General features: G+C 38.6%; 1 protein-coding gene across 2 annotated transcripts in view; it reads right to left on the bottom strand.

Moving 5' to 3' along the window:
* Positions 1–20,976, bottom strand: part of LOC117380037 (cGMP-dependent 3',5'-cyclic phosphodiesterase) — a 170,093-nt gene that overhangs the window by 103,764 nt on the left and 45,353 nt on the right. Inside the window, exons 1-2 of one of the 2 annotated variants that reach the window (XM_033976758.2) lie at positions 8,882–9,031; positions 8,694–8,775 (exon numbers count right to left, since the gene is read on the bottom strand). In XM_033976758.2, coding sequence (XP_033832649.1) covers positions 8,694–8,775; positions 8,882–8,916 — 117 coding nt within the window. In that variant the 5' untranslated portion in view covers positions 8,917–9,031. Of the gene's footprint in view, positions 1–8,693; positions 8,776–8,881; positions 9,032–20,976 lie in introns of those variants that run through there. The other variant, XM_033976757.2, reaches the window with a different exon arrangement.

The following is a 20,976-nucleotide window of genomic DNA, read 5'->3' as shown; positions in this document are numbered from 1 at the left end:
TCTCTATGGGAATAATAAAGTATATAGTAGCCTAAACGCTAGTGGACAAAAAGGTATGTCAAGGTGAGAAACACAGGTATTAGGCCGTCGCTCACAGCTGTTTGCTAACAGCTAAAGTGTTGACAGAGAGGTCAAAGGATTTCTGCAACCTTTAAGTCCTGAATCAAAGTGACTGCAGTTAAGTGTTTTCCTTTGGCCGGTAAAGTAGATGAGGTTTAAGCATTCCCAAAGGGCTTGTGACCCCATTTATTTTTTTGTTGACCTTGCATATTGTGATTCTGTTAAAAAAAAAAGTATATATGGTAGATTTATTAGCGGCTCATAGGAAACATGCCCAAAAAACTGGCTTGAGATTTGAGATTTGAGAAGTCAAATGCAAATAAATATTACCAAAGGATTCAAACTTTGGCAGCAGTCTTGGTTAAAACTCTTAAAAGAAACACAATTTCCCTGCTCTCCACATTGCAATTATAAACCAGTTTTAATGTTTTTAATCATAGTCTAAATCAGTAAAGATGTTTGCTTATCCTTCCAAAGTGGGTTACTTTTCTCTTCATAACATTAAAAAAGATCTCTAAACAACATGAGCAGATCTTGTGCATTATCTTGTGTGAGAAATGTATTCCACACCATCAGACCATCAGACCAGTCCAACCAAGAACAAGGGCAGGTAGACGTTTCATCTGTTTAGGGTGCAAAAAAAGTCCATTTTAAAAAGGCCATTTTAAATATTCTCTGGATATTTCATCTTCTCATATGTACCAACACCGAATGAATTTAGAAACAATTCTTTGAAAGTAGATTTTGTGTCTCCAAAACATACTCATTCCTAACAATTTGCTCGGCACAACACAGCATGATAGTACGACTGAAATAATGCTAACTGAATGTGTAATTCTGTCAATTACTCAACAGGATATCTGTGATCCTTTATTTAAAACTATAGGCTAAGCTCTGATACTGTCAAAACAAAATATGACTTAGATAACTGGCATTAATTAAAGTTTTACTTTCTTTTGTCAGCCAATAAGAGTATAGACCAAAACATATATATCTAATACACATTTCACACAAATCCTTAATAATAATACTTAGATTACACACTCTCTCACAAGGCTGGATAACTAAAGAAACTTTCAATTTGGAAATGAAACTAAAGTGACATTGAAGTGCAGGTCCAGCAGAAAACACAAATGCTCTGTGGAGATCCGGCAGCTCATTTGACTCTGTCAGGACTGTCCACGGGGATATCTAAAAGCCACTCACATGTCTCCATGCATCCCTCCTGGTACTGCTGAGCTTTTAGAGTAAAAGGTACAGGGACCTGAGGGATGCTGACTTCTGAGCCTATGGAAAATATGAAGTGTAAGTTTGAGTGCCCTGTGACGTTATACTGGAGCCGTGTGTGTGTCTATGTGCACTGAATGGGAACAGGTCGATCTCCATTATTGGTGTGAATTGGATCAATAAAGCAGGCAGTCAGGAAGTTTGAAAATGGCAGATATATATAGTGGGTATACGCATTCACACTTGACAATTAATGTCTCCTATACCTGGACAGCACTTATGAATTTGTCAAATGCAACATTTTTCCCTTCTTTGAAGACTGCATGCAGGAGAAGCCACCTACTGCATCCACAAAGGGCTTAAGAAGCATATAAGAGGTAGAGTTTCAGGAACAAAATGGAAATCTGAAGGCAACCATTAAAAGAAAAGAACTTTACAATCACATATAGTCAGGAGCCTTTCAATTTTTACGAATACAATTTTTGCATATGCTATATCTGTTCAACACAAAGGGAATAGTGATATCCTGTACTGAGCAGAGCACAGGTCATAGGAACTGAAACCAGTAAGTTCAAATGCTGGAGGGAGGAGGCCATCAAAATCAGGAAGTGAAACTTAGACACCATCAATTGTGCTGAAGAAGAGTTCCTCCTATACACTTGTCCAAAGACCACGAGGCATGGTAAAAATAGTGAAAAATGGTACACAACTCAAACAAGAAAAATATCTAAAAGCCTCTTGAGAGATTTCAGTCAATGAAATTATTAATCTTGTAGTTTCTTTGGTTTTCTAATGGTAGTGAGAGACAAGAATGCTCCTACCTGCAATTAAAACCTATTGTCTGAAATGTGTATGTCCAGCTCTGACCCAAATGTGCCCTGCCCCTCTCTTTTAGGCCCGTCCCCAGGGGAAATCACAGACAGTACCTCTTCTCCTGCTGTTCTTTTACACCTCCTCTAAGCTCCATTCTTTTCTGCTTTTTTCTGCCCTTTATTCTCTCCCCTATTCAAGTCCCATTCAGTAATGCTCTATTACCACAATGGAAGGGCCACAAATTGGAGGGGACAGAGGGAGAGAGGAGCACTAAAACACACAAACAGCTCCCACAAACACTACATTAGGCCTTCTAAACCCGGGACTTCTTCCACAAAGGTTATTCGGAATAAACAGGACATATTTCTTATTTTTTGCAACATCCATGTATCTATCTATCTATCTATTACTCATTCTGCCTCCTCTGCCGCGGCTCTCTGGTCCTTATGTGAGTTGCCCTTGCTGCCAGTGGGTTGAGTTGCCGCGGCGATGAAGCCAGATGAAGAGAAAACTATCGACTTTTTCTGCAAAAGGATCGTAGGCAGACCTCCCACGCTAACGTTCAGATAGACACACTTTATACATTGGCTGAGAAAACAAGCAAAGGATTGTTCCAACTGTGCTTTTTCACAAGGGCAGTAACAGAAGGTTGTTTTTTTTCTGGAACACATGGAGTTATTTAAAAATACGTATTTACATATTTGGTTGGTCAGGATAATCATTTGGTGTGCAACTGTTAGATTGGTTGGATTTTACACACTTACTTAGTTAAGTGTAACTCCCATTTGTTCCTTTTTGGCAGAGGACTTCCATCGGGAGAACAACTGTAATCATCAAGTAGCAGAAAAACAAAAGATTGTAAGATTTAAAATGTAGGGAAAATGATTTGAACAGGACTGTAAAGAGTGACAAATGGGGTAGAGAGTGGGTTGAGACATACAGCAAATTTTCAGAGCCGGGAATCAATGTCACAAAGCAGGGTAGGTAAAAGGTTAGTACTGTGACTAAACATATAGGCTACAGAAACCCCTAGGCCAGTGAAAAAGTAGGTTCGGTTTGCAAAATCTACATGAATTTCCACATCAGTGCTGATGGGCCCAACCTGGTTCAAACACATGACATTTTTTGCAAAACAATTTCTACACCTACACGTCTTGATTTTATTCATTTATTCATTAATACAGAAGTACAAAGAGAAACTTTTCCATATCAAAATCTCTGAAAAAATCCTCAAATATGTACTAAAATAAAATACCAAATGTCTTTCTATCCCTGCTTGGCTGTAGTCTTGACATTTGCTGACGCTTATAACAATGAACTACACCTAATCTTGTCAAGAGGATTCTCATTATTGCTTGGCTTCTTGGGGCATCAGGTTTATGTAAGCTCCTTTCTGAGCAGATGATTCATGCCGCAGAAAAGTTCCCTGTCGTCCTCCTCCCTCCACAGGTGACTCACCGGACCACGCGCCTGACAAAGACACCTTGTATTTTCACTTATGTCCAGGTCTGCCAGGGCCAAGAATGAATTATCTGCTTCGGATCTCATTAAGTCAGGTGTATAGATGCTGAACAAAAAAAAGAAAGAAAAGAAAACCAAAATATGACAGTGTGAGTCATGAGTAGACCATGACTGGGAACAATGTAATCATGTTCCTTACCAAAAATCTCATTTAGTTTACCAGACTGTTGAAATATGGTCTTCAAGTCTATTGGGCAGCTATAGGCTTTTGTGCATGTTGTATCAATTAGAGAGTGGATTTCTTGGCTGATCAAATGCTATGTGTTATGCAGTTGACAAGGTACACTTTATTATTTTTGGTACACTATCTAAATTAGCCCTCAGCATTTGATCCATCCTTGAATGCTGCTGTCTTGTGCAACCATGATGCACATAATCCCTCCCAGATTGTGATTTATCTTATTAGAGCACCTTAAGGAACATGTTAACCCCACAAACAAAAAATGTAACCAGACGTTCTTGCTGTGAAGTTGGAGTTCTAAACATTTGGCTACCACACAGCGTATTCTTCTGATAATAAACATTAGTATAAGTGACATTTATAGCTTTTATTGACGTTGTGCAGTCTAGTCAATATTCTTAATTCATCTTGCTTTACTGAGCACTGTACTATTTCATGACTCTATAAATCCCATTGTAAAAAACGTTGACCGCAGACACCATAAAACCAACGCAAACTGCCAGTGTGTCTCTTGTTTAGTCCAAACAAACCTTGTAAATAAAACGTAGAGTTCACTGCTCCATGCCGGCTCTTACTCTCTGCTCTGTCAAGTCAGCAGTGGCCTAGTGCACATTGAGGGGAAAAAAAAACACAACAGCAGATTTGCCGCATATGCTGTAGACAGAAGACAGGTATAAAGCTGCAACATGGAGCTTGGAGCATTCCCACTCAGCACACTAGGTCTCTTTACTCTGCAGGGATCCACTCCAGATAACATTCAGCACCCCAGAATAATGCAGTCCATTTATCACAAAAAAAAAAAAAAAACACTAGCCCTGACAGACATAGCTCTCGTATATATGCCGGCGAGCTGGAGTGAAGGTGCCCTTGTGTTGTACAGTATATCAGAAGATTTGATTCAAAGTGCCGGGCCAGGCAAATCAGGCTGCTGTGTTAACGCTGTGTGTAAATTTGCCCTCATTGCTTTGAGCCCCCGAGTATATCAAAGCGTGCAAAATGACTCGCGATCTCTAGTGGGTGTTTAGGAGTAATAGAATCCCACATGACACAGTGCGCAGGGGCAATAGACGGGAAGTGCTATAGAAGAAAAACAGAGGTGGGTTAAATTCTCAGCCTGGTAAATATACTCCTAGTTCAAACAGGTGTAGGCTGCAAGTTGTCAATACAAAACGCCAGTAGAGGGCACCAGGACAACACCTAGTAGTAGTAGTGAATTTAAAAGTGAACCAGTTACAGTATGCTTTGAAGCAAAAAAAAAAAAAAAATGAAAAGAAAAGAAATTTGGACGCTGTCAATCCTGTTCTGTTCTGTTCATGCATGTAACAGGGTTTTGGTAAGTCACTGCCTTAAATATCTGCCTGAAGGGAGACTGACAAACCCTAGTTGTTTACAGTACGTCATTATTAGTTAAGTCAATTGGAATGCTTTGGAGATTCACCATTATAGCATGGATCAACGCAAATAAAAAGTTTGTTTAACCTAATAAAGAATAGACTGTTAGGAATGAATGAGAGAATCAACAATTGTATTTAGCTTACCTAGTCTCCCTAAATGTGATGTTGTTGTTTTCATACTTGAAATAATTTGCACATGCCGAGATTTACTGACTGTATTCAAACTCGACATCACTTTACTACTGTAGTGGATACATAAAACAAACCACCCGAGTCCATTGGCTGATGAGCAAACGTAGCTTGCATCTCACCAACCACCAGCAATCAATTTTACTTGTCAACTTGAAGCACGCCCAGTAGATCTTTGTGGCTACTACCTATGCGTGGCACACCATCCCTGTTCCGCGTCAAATCCCTAGATACTATCTCTAATCGGGAAACGGCGTTGGGAATTGTTACGTATTCCAAGTGAAGCAGTTTGATTCAAGCTACAAAGGATCAACGTAATAAATTCAACATAGGAGAACCCTGGGTAGATTTATGTTTCACAGCTGACTGGGGAGGTGGAATAATGGTGCTGCTGGGGTACTGGATTCTATGGGTATCTAGTCTTTTCGTACTGTAAGGTGTATCTCAATTCTGCTTTTTTGATTGAACTGAAAAAATCAACCATCTGTAGACACACTAAGACAGTTAAAAGGTGTACAGGTTGATGCCTATTAAATATGAGATTAAACATGTATATGGTTATGTATACAAAATATGTATACATAACCGCCAGTTGCACATTTACAGTATTTTTTTTCTTCTATAAGCAGATCTTCCATTAAAATGTAACTTTGAGATTCTTACACACAACTAAATTAGATCTGCACTATATTGTGTATTAAATATGCAAAATGATATAATATATATCATTATATATATATCATATAATAAGAAAACTGCCAAAAAGCTGCAAAAATAGCCCATGAAAGTGTAATTTTCCAATCAATAGTGACATTTCTGTGCATCACTTTTGTTGTCCCCTTATTTTTAGTGCAATATTTGAACTTTAACCAAGACATTCGCAGGCATAATCTAGCACATTTTTATATGATAATTATATGAGCGTTATTCAGGGGATAAAAAAAACATCTTACTTTTTAGTCATTATCACCCACTCAACATGGCATATATTTTCTTAACAGAAACTGACAAGAACACATTTCTAGATTAGACTGTGTGCAATTACCGTGTGATGGGGTAGCGCTACAGTAATCAAACTTGCACCTAGTTTTCTTATAGAGTCAGGATATCCCTGTCCTAAAACCTAATAGTTGACAAATCCCATGCAAGGCCAGGAACAGCAGCCTTCTAAGATCTAAGGTCATTCTATATGGGACACAATTCTATGTATAGTCCAAACTTACCTTTACAAACAGTACATGAGGCAACTTTCACTTCCTGTTCTATAAATGACCACAACCTATATGCCGATAGGAAATACAAAGGGCACATTTAGTGGCGCTATGCACAGCCCTCACCAGCGTTTCTCTCACGATTTAATCCTCACATCTGTTCTGCAGAAGACTGAGACGAGATTAACCTGCTGCTTTTACATCCGCGCAGAGGACGGGACGTGTCAACTCACATACATGACCCGGGCATGCCACACTGATGCGCTAAAGTGGAGGCATTTAAAGTTTGCTTCCTGAGTAGGGAAACATTTACACTGAATAGAGTTAGGGATTGTGATGCTAGCGTTATCTGATAAAGGATGTAAATGGAGCAGCAGTATGTTCTTTCCAGGGGCCAGAACGGAGGGAGGTATGCATAAGTTTAAATTATCTATCTGTTATAAGTTAACATAGAGTTATACCCTCCACGTTTTTCTTCACCTTTTGGAGATAGAATAAGTTACTTTTGCCCTATCTTGGAATAATTCTTTACTTCAAGTCATCTAAGTCTACATCAGAACCTTAGGTCAAAGTATATGTTCAATGATTGTGTTAAAATGAATTAAAGTGAATGACTGACTTTAAGAATGGTGAACTTTCTGTATGTAGCGCTGTGTTCTTAGACTGCATATGTTTTTACAGTACTAGACATCCAGCACACAAAAGTAAGTACACACACACAAATGAGTGAGAGGTGAGAGGAATGCAGGCTGACTGGTCCACGGGCATTGTCACTTGGCTATCTACGTAAAAGTATGCTACTATGTCAACAAATACTGGCACACCAGAGTGGAGTGAAGCAATGCAATATTACTGTAATATTTGGAAAACAGCATGGCTCTTAGAATTAGCATTTACAAATGCATAAATGATTTAAAAAGTGACATTCATAATTATATCATCAGTATGGAAATGGTTTAAAGTAATGATTTTCACTGACTTTTGTTTCCAAACTTTCCATGCAATTTCTTTCATTTATTGGGACAATGTTTTAAGTGATGAGTTTTCTAGGTTACAATTCAGAGAACAATATTGATGTAGTACTTTTTCCCTATTTCATACATGAATGGTTCAGCATGTCTCCAATCGCAGTGTAAACATGCGCTTGCCACTCCTCGGAGCAAGTGTGCCGTTCGAGGTAATAAGATCTGAACACAACATGTCGACACTGGCAGCCAATCAACGATGTTTCTCTAATTTGCTGCCAACAATAAATCCCATTGCACTGTAAAAAATAAAAAAGCGTAACTGCAGCAATATGAAATGCGTTCAAAGTTTGTCATATTGGAATGGAAGCAAGATGAGCTTTTTAGTCTTTAATTGTGGATCATAATCATCACAAAACAGCATGATGTTTCAGATGTTTGCATATTTGGAAAGATATGCTGCACATTTTTTCATTCAAAAATGTTATGAAAACTTCACAATTAAAATCAAATTTCAAATTCATTTCGTTTGTCACTGGTTTATCATTTGGTGTTTTACTGGTTCTGACTGTTATAAGGTTTACAAACTTACCTTCTTTGATTATGCCATAAAAATACAAACATAATATAAAAAATAATAATAAATAAATAAATAAATAAATAAATAAATAAATAAATAAATAATAATAATAATAATAATAATAATAATAATAATAATAATAATAATAATAATAATAATAATAATAATAAACATGATGGAGGGGTCACAGTCTAAAGTTTGCAAGTGGCATTTTTGCGAAAACTGTCTGAAGAAAATTCAAAAATCTATTGATCAGCATAAAATTCTCTGAACTCTGGACTCAATCAGTAAACCACAAACGGTTTGGCAACTTTTTTCTTAGGATAGGTGAAAAGATTATTAATTATCCACAATACTGCAGGAATACTACTATGTCACTGCCACTTTTGTTTCTCCACCCCTCGTATGTGTATGCACGCACAAGACACTGACAATGGAAACTGTCTATATAAAGCTAGCACAGGAACGCATGGGGTAAAGTGTGAGGAGGTCAAAGGGGCGTAAAGCGAGTAGCATCCTGTTTTGTTCTAGGACGGGAAACCTTAACCTTACCTGGAGCTGGTCTGACGGCGCTGCGGACAGTCTGGTGGGGGCTGAACCCTCCTCTGGACGCAGGAAAACTTGCTGACCGCGTCTAAAAAACACAAAAACAACAATTTGAATTTTTTGGGAAGTTGACTAACTATTTCAGGGTGAATGACACTTGTGCAAAGGAATGCCGCTGGAAGTGCTCTGCTTACAGGTCTTTGCATTTCTTCCTCTCCAGTGCAGTCATGTCATCTCCACCTGTCGGCCGCCGCAGAGGGATGGCTGGGGTCTCACACACATTCACACGCGCTGGCTAGGCAGGCTACTCACCGCGCGCGCCGCCACACTCTCCCTCACACTCTGAGCCTGCATGCGATGAAACAACCAGCCCGGGCTCACACAAGCACCTCCCCTCCCAGCGTTCCCTCCTCTTCCTCCACTGAGGCAGCAGCAGAGGCAGGCGCAAGGCAGGCAAGCAGGCTCGCTCACTGTCTCCTCCAGGCACATGCTCCGCCTCCTCCTCCTCTTCCTAGGCCGCCCCACCCCCCCTTTCCCCCTAACGCTGCTGCTTCTGCTAGAGTGCCGGGTGTCATTGTCACACTCACAATAAAGCAAAGGCAAAAGCAAGATATAGGGTGTAATGGGCTTGGTTCTCTATAGAAAATAAGTCTACTATTGATATACGCTGTGATTGCCTTGTGAGATTTAAAAGAACATACTCACTTAGGCTCTCTGCTTAAAGAAACCCTTTAATAGAGGTTCAGTCGATGAGGTTGCTAGTCCAATCAGCCTTTGCTCTTTAGCCACAATACATCAACTACTATCATCTAAGCCCTTTGAAGTGGGTTTAAATCCTTACATTTAAGCCAGGTTGCACAGATGCTTATTCAAAATTACTTTAAAAAAAATGTGTCGTCTCAGGAAGGACATCTGATATAAAACCTCGTGACAATTTCCACTCTATGCTCCTAAACAGCGAGTCTCCAGACACAACCCACCATCTTATAACACAATACATATTCATAATGCATCAGATCACTAAAAGATTTATAGAAGATCCTTGAAGCGACACCTCTGTACATTTAATCCAGTCTTATCGTCCCTCCCCGTCCCAGACCTGTCCCCTCCTCCCATGATGTCCCACAGCTGTGCCAGAGGTGACATTGTCGGGACATAAGGAGCGCCCCAACAGGTTGACTACAGGGACGTGCTAATGTAGTCCCATCAATCTAACAGCAACCAAAGCCATTTAAATCAAGCCTGTCAGATTGCAGTTGTTTGGTGGTGTGTTTTTCCATAATGGCGCACTTCAATCGGCTTTGTGTGAATGTAAACGACTTGAATGGGAGAATCAATGGCGCTATCAGAGAGAGTCTGATCATAACTGTCTTGCGAAAATACAACAGCGGTAAATCTAAAAGGTTGGAAGAGTTCAAATCATAAAAAGTGTCAGAGTAACAGACTGGATGAATGAGTTGAAACTATAGTGTTCTGCAGTGTTCTTAATGTTAATTAAACATACACGCCCATACATAAATCACTAAGCTATGCAATGACACGTTTGCCAAATACAGCTTAAGATTTAAAGATGGGTTGCCAAGTGCTACACTGCGGATGCCTGCTGTCCCGTTCCACTAAAGGATGGGTCAAGTGTAGAGGTCAGATAAGTCAGCTAACCTTAATACGCTGGAAATTTGGCATTCACTTTCATTTTGTTACTAATTTCAACAAACCAACTTGCAGCTATCTTTGGTCTTTGCAAGAATGGTAAAGTCATGAATTAAATTATGCATCTTGACATTAACATTCCCTTTAATTGCTTCCCTCATTAATAATCTTACACGGCACATCGTTTTATGGCAGTAATTAATTTGCATCCATAAAAAGCCCTATATATTGCAATTTAAATGTACACCTCTTGTGCCTGTAAGTAGTGTTTTGCAAAGAGCGGAAAAGTGCGGTGGAGTTCGGGGGTCACGCTGATGGCCGTGGGCTTATTAAAACACTGTAATATGCCCCGAATCCAGCAGTTGGCTGTTTTTGTCAACAACGCGATGAAAGGTTATTCAAGGGTAGCACAATCTCTGTATTATATTGACCAGTGTTGGCTAATAGCACAAGATACACAACAAGGCCGTCAGAAAGAACACGGTGCATTGTTGCAGTCAAGAACGTTCTGGACACACATACGTATTCTCTCAGGTATACAACTACACAAACTTAAAAAGACCAGTTCAAAGGAAATTTGACTCAAAGCCTCTCCTCTGCCTCTCCTCATCAGCCAGGTCACTCTGATGTGGATTAGCTTTATCGCACTCACCAAACACACACATAAAGCAGTATCGATCCCCATTTGTGATTAAGAAAGAGGCGGTTGTTGTGTCTCCACGTGGTTATCAGTAATGATTTTAGCATTGTGATCACCGATAGGTTAGCAAATTTGGTTTCAAAATTTAAACTGGTAAATTGAAACATATGACTTTGAGAGAATGTTTGTGGAGGTTTAAACTTTGCAGGGTTATCCCAATGGAAACAAGATATTTTCTGGACTGTGGAGAATATTGCATTGCCTAAATCACTGGTTCCCAAACTGTGGTATGTGTGGCTACTTGCAACCATACAAACTGTGATTAGATTGTGATTTATCTTGCTGCCTATAGTGATTGGTGTGTGTTTTTCCATTGGCCTTGGACACTTAACATGCATGTCAATGCATACAGTGGGTCAAAAAGTAATAAGCCTATGGAATTAAGATGAACTGTAACCTTGGTGCACTCTTTGTCAGGTTCAGCCAATGATCAAAGTACACACTGTAAAATCACTGATGAAAAGGGTTCTATACACACGTTTGTATGTATGTGGGGGCTGTTGTTCATCACATTTTGGGGACTGACATATGTACAGGGACTTTATGTGGGACTTTGTGCTTTGTGGAGGAACAAATAAGGTAATTCTTCAACATTAGATAAATGTCATGGTTTGAAGTTAGGAAGTGGGTTAATTTAGGTTTAGTAAGTAAAAAAGATTTGAATAGGAGGATCATTCTCCAGGATATTAATACAAGTCAGTGTATTGTCCCCACAAGGCATAGGAAATGAACATGAGAGTGTGTGTGACTCCCATAAAGCAGCCTTGGTGATTGAAGGCTCTAAATGCAGAAGGCACACTCAAGGGAATAGGGCTAATCTACATAATGGTGAGGCTGTATTAAAGGCATCCAAAAGCACACATGCACGTGCACGTGCACAGCACACCTGGGTGTCAATTGTACTGAGGTCCTCGTCATCTCTTTCGCACGCGCACTCCAAGTCTGAGCCAATAAACGGATTACAGGGCAAATAAGTTCAAATATGAAGGGAAATGTTCCAGATAAGGTTTTTGGCCATTTGGGTTCATCCTCAAAGACAATTTTCACCCTCAGCTCTCACACATTTATTCTACATGTTTCTAAGAGGCAATTGGGGTCCTTTTGACTTTCAGACAGAAGAAGTTTTCAGGATCACAGATAAAAGAGTTTTTCAAAAGAAAAAATAATTGCACAGTTACAGTGTGTACTTTATAGAGAACCATCTTTCTAACTTGTAAAAAGCATATATATTTTTTCTATTCAAGCCTTTTGTTTTTGTCACCACAGCCAATCTTCCTCTCAGCTCACAGTAAACAGCATATTGATCTGGTTTTACGGTAGATTCTCTTCTTATTAACATGTGCCCTGGAGTGGGGCAGGCCCAGGGAGCATCGCTTTATACTAGGTTCTTTCTAGAATCCACTTGATTCTCCAGAACCTAGTCCCCGATGGCACTCTCCTGCGATACCTTACAGAGTTAGTCTGCCTTCACTGGCCCCATTCCTGCCCTTCCTCTCACAGATCTCCGCAGCAGACAACAGTGGCAGCTCCCTTTGGACACAGGCTGATGAGCTGTGTGCATGTGGGAGATGCTTGTACATGAGGTGAGCCGCCAGTCAATGGTACAATGTCACAGGGAGAATACAAGGTGATAAGAGGTAATGGACTAAATTAGATAACCATACCGATACAGCTATACTCATTTAGTCTTGTATTTACTATATGTTTTTGAAGCACTGGACAAGCCTTGATATAGTATCTTGGAGTCTTGGAGATGGCATGAAATTAAAATATCAGCAGGGGGCGCTAAGACTGCATCTCTACCTGCACTGAAAAGTAAAGCAATCCTTGTGTAGCAAAGCTCTGCTAGCAAACGTAAGAAACTGTAGAGGAAATTTGAACTAAAAAAATCAAATCATATGGACTTAAAACCACAAAAGACATTCATGGATTACAACAGGCTGATGAAGGCCTGGGAGGGGCACGTGCTTTGAGCTTTGAAGAGTGACTTCAGTGATTCAGGATTATTGAAATGTGAGCGAGAATACATTTTGATGAGGATATAACATGGTTAAAAATGTAACAAATTACGTTTGACTACAACTACAAAATTTGGGGCAGTCTCAAAATGAGTTTGACAGCCCTTCTACAGCATAAGCCAATAAGGCCTTTAAAGGCGAGGCACCATATGGCATCCGCACATTCAGAGAAAGTGTGTTTTCATGTCTTATTGAATGGGTTACTCGTTAATATATGGTTCAAAAGTTTAGTTCGTTAGCAAGACACTGGAAGCCTGCACTTGTACATACTTCTAATGTATTTGGTAGTATATATAGGGGTGTTAATTTGTTATAAACTTTGCATAAAAAAAACACTTGTTAGAAGTGGTTCAGTTTTGTGTGTATTACTTTCTCCAACAAACCGTAATCCTCAGGAATAATCAAAATCCCATGTGAAAAATGTTTATCCAACTTTTGACAGCTTCAAATGTGCAGACAGCTCACATAAATCCTTGTGCTCGACTCTGTGAGAAGACGATTTTAGCTTTTGCATAATTTACAAGTAAATATTGCTCCAAATCATTCATACAAGATTTCATACTTTAATAGCATTTCTGTAAGGGAGAAAAAAAAACTATGAAATATTGAACATTTTGGGTAGACAAAAATGTTGAAAGACCAAAACCTATGTTGAATCAATAACTAATATCGGTGCAGTCAAAGTATATTGTGAGCATATTTAGCGCATATTATTAAACTTAACAAACTATGCATGAAGAGTTCTCCATTTATCATATTTAATGTCAGTGCCTGGGGATAGTAATTAAATAGCAGATTCTTGCTTATTAATTTTTCTACTTATTCTATTAAAAGCAACAATACAGCTTAAAAGACGCTATGTTGGCTAGCACTGTAGCCTCACAGCAAAAAGGTTTTGGGTTCAATTTTGGGATGAAGTATCACGTCGCATGTTCTCTCTTTGTTTAAGTCTCTGTCATAGAAGTCCATAGAGGTCCATGTCCATAGAGGACATGGCCTCTCAGATACAGCACTGGACAATGGATGCTATCTCTTCCTCTGTGTATGTGCAATTTTATTTATAAAATTTCCAAGACTACATGTTGGTCACTGAATGATTCTGTTTTCTACTCACTACTAAGTGCATTCAAATCCTTACTGTTGTTGTTATAAGAATGTTTTGTATTGTAACATTTTCTGATTTTTCAACTCATTTCATAATGGACCCCAGGAATCAAATACATTCCTACGTCCTACAGTTTAATTTCAATTTTTCCCCTAAATGCAAATTTGTGATATAGCAACACAGTCTGCATGCAGCTGATAAACAATATAACGGCACATGCTGTGCACATTTGAAATTCAAGTCAACGGTCCACATTAAATTATACATATGCTTGTCATACAGTATATGTACTTTAAATGTTGTGAATCTGCTTGTACTCTCTGTTACGTTCATTATTTATAAAACTTTATGGGGATCATGTGTTTTCATGAACATTGCTATGCACAGTCTACTGGTACCGTAACAGCGCCAAGTCGTTTCTAACTTGTAAGTGTTTTGGGTGGATATTGTTTACATAATCACCAACACAAAAATGAATAGGAAAGGTGTGCAGTGAATATGACTTGAGTTTATTGTTGGCCGAACAAATTTCCGTGCACAACATGAATGCTTGGACAACAGCAGGAAAGCCACATTGACACACCCTGCTTTGCTAACGTAAAGAGGCACCATAATGTTTGTATTGATAACCTATTTCAACAGAACCATAGTGTGTCAACCGGACATGACATGCGGACACGGATATAAATACCTGAACAGTGTGTAATGGATGACTTAAGGAGAGACAAATGAAGTACACACACGATGACGAAGACACTTGCCTGTACAGCCAGTCCCTCCTACATTCTGTTCAGATGCTGAAGGGTCTGGAACAGGACGTTAAACAACCATCCTAACCAACCACACCAGCAGCTAATTTGTAGCGATGCATCGATCTGCCGATACTGATATCAATCAGTAACAGTGCAGAGACAGCATTTATTTCCTTAAAACAAAAATTTACATAAGACCAAAGTGATCCAAATGTGTTATTAATCTCTCAAGTAACTACAGAACAGCTTAGTATAAATAAAAGTTAAAACATTACGAAACTTGCTAGACAAACCATGCCTAGTAAATAGTCTCTTTACATAAATGTATATGTCCAATAATATGTCCAACAGAATCGGATCGATGCTTTAATGTGCAAGATACAGTATCTCCTCTCACAAAGTCTCATATCATTCAGAATAAAATATATAAGTGCTTTTACCTGAGATACATAACAGGTCATTGCTTTGTGTGTTGATTCTGCAGAAGTTTCTGAGTACTTTTTTTTCTCTGTTACTTATATGCTGCCGTGTTTGTTTTGACACAAACGGACCATGTGTTTCTCTGACTGTTTAATCAATACCCCATCTCACTATTTGCCCAATTTAAATCGTGAGACGAGGTATGGTTCCAGACCCACACGTCTCTGTCAAATTTGTATTGTCAAAACATGTGGTTTTGGCTGACCGGGGAGGGTAAACACAGTAGCATGAACATGAAAAACATGGCAATTATCATATTATTTCTACCAATAGGGGATAACATCTGTTGTGTCTTGCTGAAGGACACGTCAACAATAGCCCAAACAGCCAAACGTAACATTTGCAGAGGAGTTCACTTTCAACCATAGAGCCGCAGTCACCCCAATTTGAAATGTATTATTTTCTTGATACTTTCCGTTACTGGTCATTGACGTGCTGTAAATGGAATTAGTCACATTGCCGTAAAATGAAAACATAACGATGTACAAATAAGACAAAAACTCCTTCACAATTCATTCCAAAGGTTTATTTAACAAAAATTCAATCAATTTACTTAGAGTGATAGAAATTCTCATCTATTCAACTTGTGCAATAAAAGCACTTTGAGAATGTTTTATTACTTTTCAAGGTAGCTGTGTGGGCGTTAGATCAGAGCCAACACGCAGTCAAAGTCAAACGCCTCATTTCAAAATGTTATCAAATATAAAATGTGTTATTAAAAAATACTTTCAACATTTCTTTGCATTGGCTCTTATCCGGTGGCTGCTAGGCCTGTTACGATACCAAATTTTGAAGTTCGATTGCTGAAGTACAGTACAGACAATATGCAATAATACTGCAGCTACTACTACTACTACTTCATATACTGAATGATAAGTCGATATAGTCATTATTGTGACAGGCTTAGTGGTTCCTTTCTCCATTTCTTCCCCTGGAGTCACTAAGCCAAAACGTCAACACTTTGAATGGCTGGTTAGCGCGGTTGCTATGTGAGTTCAGGACGTTGGCAACCCGAACACTTTATAAACTTGTTTCCATACCAACACACGCACTGCTGGCTAACTATAGTACGGCCTTAACGAGAACTTGGGAGGATGGGCAGAAGCAAAGAAAAAAGCCGAAGTATACCAATGTATTTTTCACCATCATTCAGAGCCAGCCTGCTGAGATGTGTAATGGTGCAGCCGTGCATAATGTCAAAAACAAAGATTAAGTGAAATGCAATTGTATGGAACAATGCGTGTGGTTTATGTTACATGCTATGTGTACCTGAGAGTAAATAGGGCCTGTGGAGAAGACAGCAGGAGAGCGTTTTTCAGTTTGCTCAGAGATTGATGGCTCACTGCTGCCAATGTGGAACGATGAAGCCCATTCAGGAGCCAGTGTATTGCACTAATATCATGCATTTGCTTTCTTAAGTGGACATTTAGGGACAAAATTGGAAAACTTCACTTAAAATCTTACTGTAAATAGACAATAAATTACACCCAAATGGTACCTGTCTATTTCTTCCCTTGGAGACACTCATTTCAATGTAGATTTGACTCCTGGTTCCTGATAAACCTGGGCCAAATATACAGTACTTTAGCTAGTAGGCTTAGTTAGGAAGCACTACAGGATTTTACTTGCTATTGTTCGTTATGAATTATAGCAAAAATGGTATTTCATTTTTCAAAGGTCAAGAACCAAATACACAGAGGTATAGACATTGGAGCGTCTTTTTATATTGTTTTTATTTTGTTTTATGGTTAGAGTTTACAATGTAAGTTTATGATCTTGGGAAATCTCGATGTGATTGGGTTGTCTTAGCTGTCTGAAATGATGACTTGCAACAGGCGTCCCATAATGTTTGAGTCTATTTGTTAAAGTGAAAGAACCAACAGTGGATAAGTTTCTGCAGACACCATGATCCTTTGATCCTGACAGAGCTCACTGTCATTCACTCCAATACACACAGGTCCCAATTGGATTTGGTGCAATACAAATAATACTTGCACAGGGGGAAGTGTCTTGGCTTCTCCATGAGGTGGTACAATGTCACATGAACCCAGCGCTGAGGGCAGCAGCCTTGTAATCCACCAGTTTCCCTCTAAATTAAAAGTCCAAATCCCGAGTGTAACTTTATAGAGTAATCAGGAAGGAGTTTGGTAAGGTTAGGGAAATGTGGGAAATGAGTCATGGAATAATATGGAACAAATCAATCATTATTTTATTTAACTGACAAAATAAGAGCGGCTCTGATGCAGTGCTCTTATATGCTTTTCCTAATACAAAACAAGCTGTTGCTGTTCAATAAAACGTGCTTTCACCCACATTAACTTTACTAATGTAATAATAATAATGGAAAAACTACAGACACACCGCTATAACTATTTAATTATAGTGCTTCATGGACACTCAAATGTTTTTTTTTACATAGTATTATTCATTCCCTCTCTACTTTTTCGTGACTTATAACTACTTTTGCCACAGCTGTGCCAATGGACTCTCCGACCAACATTAATCACTTCACACACCTCAAAGAATCTCTTGCTCATGAACACAACAATAGTGTAGACAAGCCCGAACCACCGACTTTTGAGTTAGTGGGCAAATGTTTAACACTAAGTCACAGTACTGCACTTTTTGCAACTACCAACATCACTTCAGTGCTTCTGTTAACAAAACTGACTGAAAAACATCAAACCAAACAAAAGCTCAAATTTTTCTGAATATACAAAAAGAAAAAAATTCCTTCACTCCTCTCTGCAGCCTCTACCTTTACAAACTCTTCCTTCTAGCCTCTAAAAAGGACAAATAGGGGTAATCTGGATGCATAAATCCCAGCAGTGGTCCCAAACAAGATTAGCCTGTCGACCTGCTATTCCTTGGAGTCGCTCTCTTCAATCCATCTAGTCCCTGCTCACTAACCAACATCGATCCCGTAATGAGCTACCGCCATGGCACGCTCCTCTGCACTCCTCCTGTAGAAAGAGCAGCAAAAGTCCATCTAGGAAAGTAGAATTAGTGAATATTTGATCTTAACTGATTGATGTGTGTTACAAGTGACAGATCTAACACAATTGGATTTGAAACTGGCTTGTCTCTGACCTGTTAACTGCTTCCTTCCTCGGCTAGTGTGCCCGAGTTCCTTTCCTGTAAAGTTATTGCAGACGATGTCAAAGGTGAACTGCACAGGAAATATTGTTAAAAATGGTGGTGATGAAAACTCAGAAATGGAACCAAAGTGTCAAAGCTGCGAATGGGAAAGTGGGAATAAACCGGCTCTGTCTTTCAACACAGAAGATCGACAACAACACCATAGACTCAGTACTCAAGGCTAGATAATGGAAAACAAAAAATGACACTTTAAACTTGGGCTGCAAGATTAATTGCGATAGATACAAAAAATTTATTTGAATGGTTGTAAATTACTAAATACAAAACCTATATGAAACCTTCTAACCATCTAGTCTTCTTTTAAATTGTTAATGCCCCAGGATCATGGAAGAAGTACTCAATTTTGTTAAGTAAATGTACAGACACAGAGGCAAAAAGTTACAAAAAAGTAAGTAAAAGTAAAAATATCACATGAAAAAATCTACTTAAGTAAAGGTCTTTAAGTATCAGTTTAAAAATGTACTTTAAGAGTAAAAAGTAAAGGTATTCCTCACAGATTTTATTGCTAATTTGTTAAAGTGTTAAATGTAGTGATTAACATTGATTTAATTTTGCTCATCGGTAGAAATACAAATCAGCTTCTTAATTTTTCTTACAAATTTTGTGTATCTCATGTTACCGCAAACATGGTAAAAAATAACCCCTCAAATAATATGAAAAGTACTTTTCACTTTTCAGTCCAGGTAAAAAATGTAGTGGAGTAGAAAGTACAGATACCAGCTCTCAAATGTAGTGAAGTAAAAGTAAAAAGTATCCACTGTAAAATGCAAAGTACAGATACATAAAAATTCTACTTAAGCACAGTACTTTTTCTACTTTTACTTGGTTACCTTCCACCACTGCCCAGGACATGTTAAAAATGCACATTGTGGCATATGTATTTTGTAACATAAATCACTTTTTGTCAGAAAATGCAAATTCCCCAAACTTTAAGTCTCAAGAGTGTAGCTGCTTTTCCATTTTCACGAGGATAGCTTCAACAAAACCATTTACTAAAACAGGATATCAGAACTGAAATTGTTTTTGTCAGCTTCTTGCAGAATGAAAACACAGCTATTTCGAACTGATTTCAACTGAAAGCAGTACACTAGATATAATATGAGAGAGAAATGGATGCACTTTCCACAGAACAAGGATAGTGTGGGAGTCGGCATGTTCATCCTGTGTTACCGTGGCTACTCGAGCATTCTCCCATCCAATGTCATACATGTATAAATGAAATAGTGATTGCAATTTGTTAGAATTTGTTGACTTGGTTAGAAGTAATTGGGCTGTGGAAGGAAGCTAATTTTAATAGAGATTCAGTTATTTCTAATCATGAATAATCAGCTTGGGTCTTATTTTGGCTATTTTATATTTAAGGGCAATTATTAAAAGTCTGTCTTGTTTATGTTCAGGAAACCATTTTTATATGTGTATAAAATCAAATTGAAAGTAGTGATCGATCATTATGAGGAAATGTATTTTGATTAACTTGGTGTCATATGGCCCAAGGATTTTTTATTTTTTTTGCCATCCAAGATAAACATAGAACGCACTTCAGAATTAAGGCGTTAAGAAGTGAAGACATAACAGCCTGCAGATGGGAGGGAGAGAGAGAGAGGGAGGGGGTGAAGAAAACCTCGACCGAGGGCATCAACTCTGCAGCGGGCGGCAACAGCTGTGGAGCTAAGTGAAATAATGGATGTAGAAGTCACACTGGGGCTACGAGAAGTTGAACCAAAAACAACAGCAACGAACCAAACAAACTTTACCTGCCCTCTTAACCGCTGTTGTCTTCTCCACTTTTACAGTTTAAACTTTCTTCCCTCAAACCAGTAATGAGCTGAAGGCGTCCGGCAGTCTCACTACCTTGTGGAGTTGTTTGCAAACTCACGCTTTCCCCATTTGTTCTATCTGTGTAATCCCTCAGTCGTCCAGGTAGGTTCCGTAGTAGTCCATGGGTGTATACTAGTCTATGTGGTATTACTTGTTCTGATACAGCTCCAGATCACTCTAAAGCTATTCAAGTTCATTTCTTTCCTGTGAATGTGACTTTTTTAGTTCTTTATATCTACTCAACTGAATATCTAGATTCAATACCCATTTTAGTATCAATTAGTATTTGATTTTTGATACTTTTGATAACCTTACTGTTGATTAAATGTCTTTTTAGTTGCTAAAGGGGCAGCTAACGGCATTCACCAACCTTCCAAAATGGTATTGCTTTGTAAAAAATATCCCTTGAATACTGCTTCCTTGTAGTTACTTCCCCATTTTTCCCCTAATTGATTCTTTGTCCAGCCAACCAAAAGTTAGCATTTAGTTTGAACAGAATCTACAAGTGGTAATGATTATGTATTAGCGTGTGTGAAATAACAACAGAGGTGATTAGTTGCTATGGCATCCAATTGAACACAGGGTGCTAAATCAAAACAATTTATAA

This window comes from Periophthalmus magnuspinnatus, chromosome 13 (assembly GCF_009829125.3).
Source record: "Periophthalmus magnuspinnatus isolate fPerMag1 chromosome 13, fPerMag1.2.pri, whole genome shotgun sequence".
NCBI classification, from domain to species: Eukaryota; Metazoa; Chordata; class Actinopteri; order Gobiiformes; family Gobiidae; genus Periophthalmus; species Periophthalmus magnuspinnatus.
The sequence above is the reverse complement of the archived record's forward strand: the minus strand, read 5'-3'. Positions and strand labels throughout refer to the sequence as shown.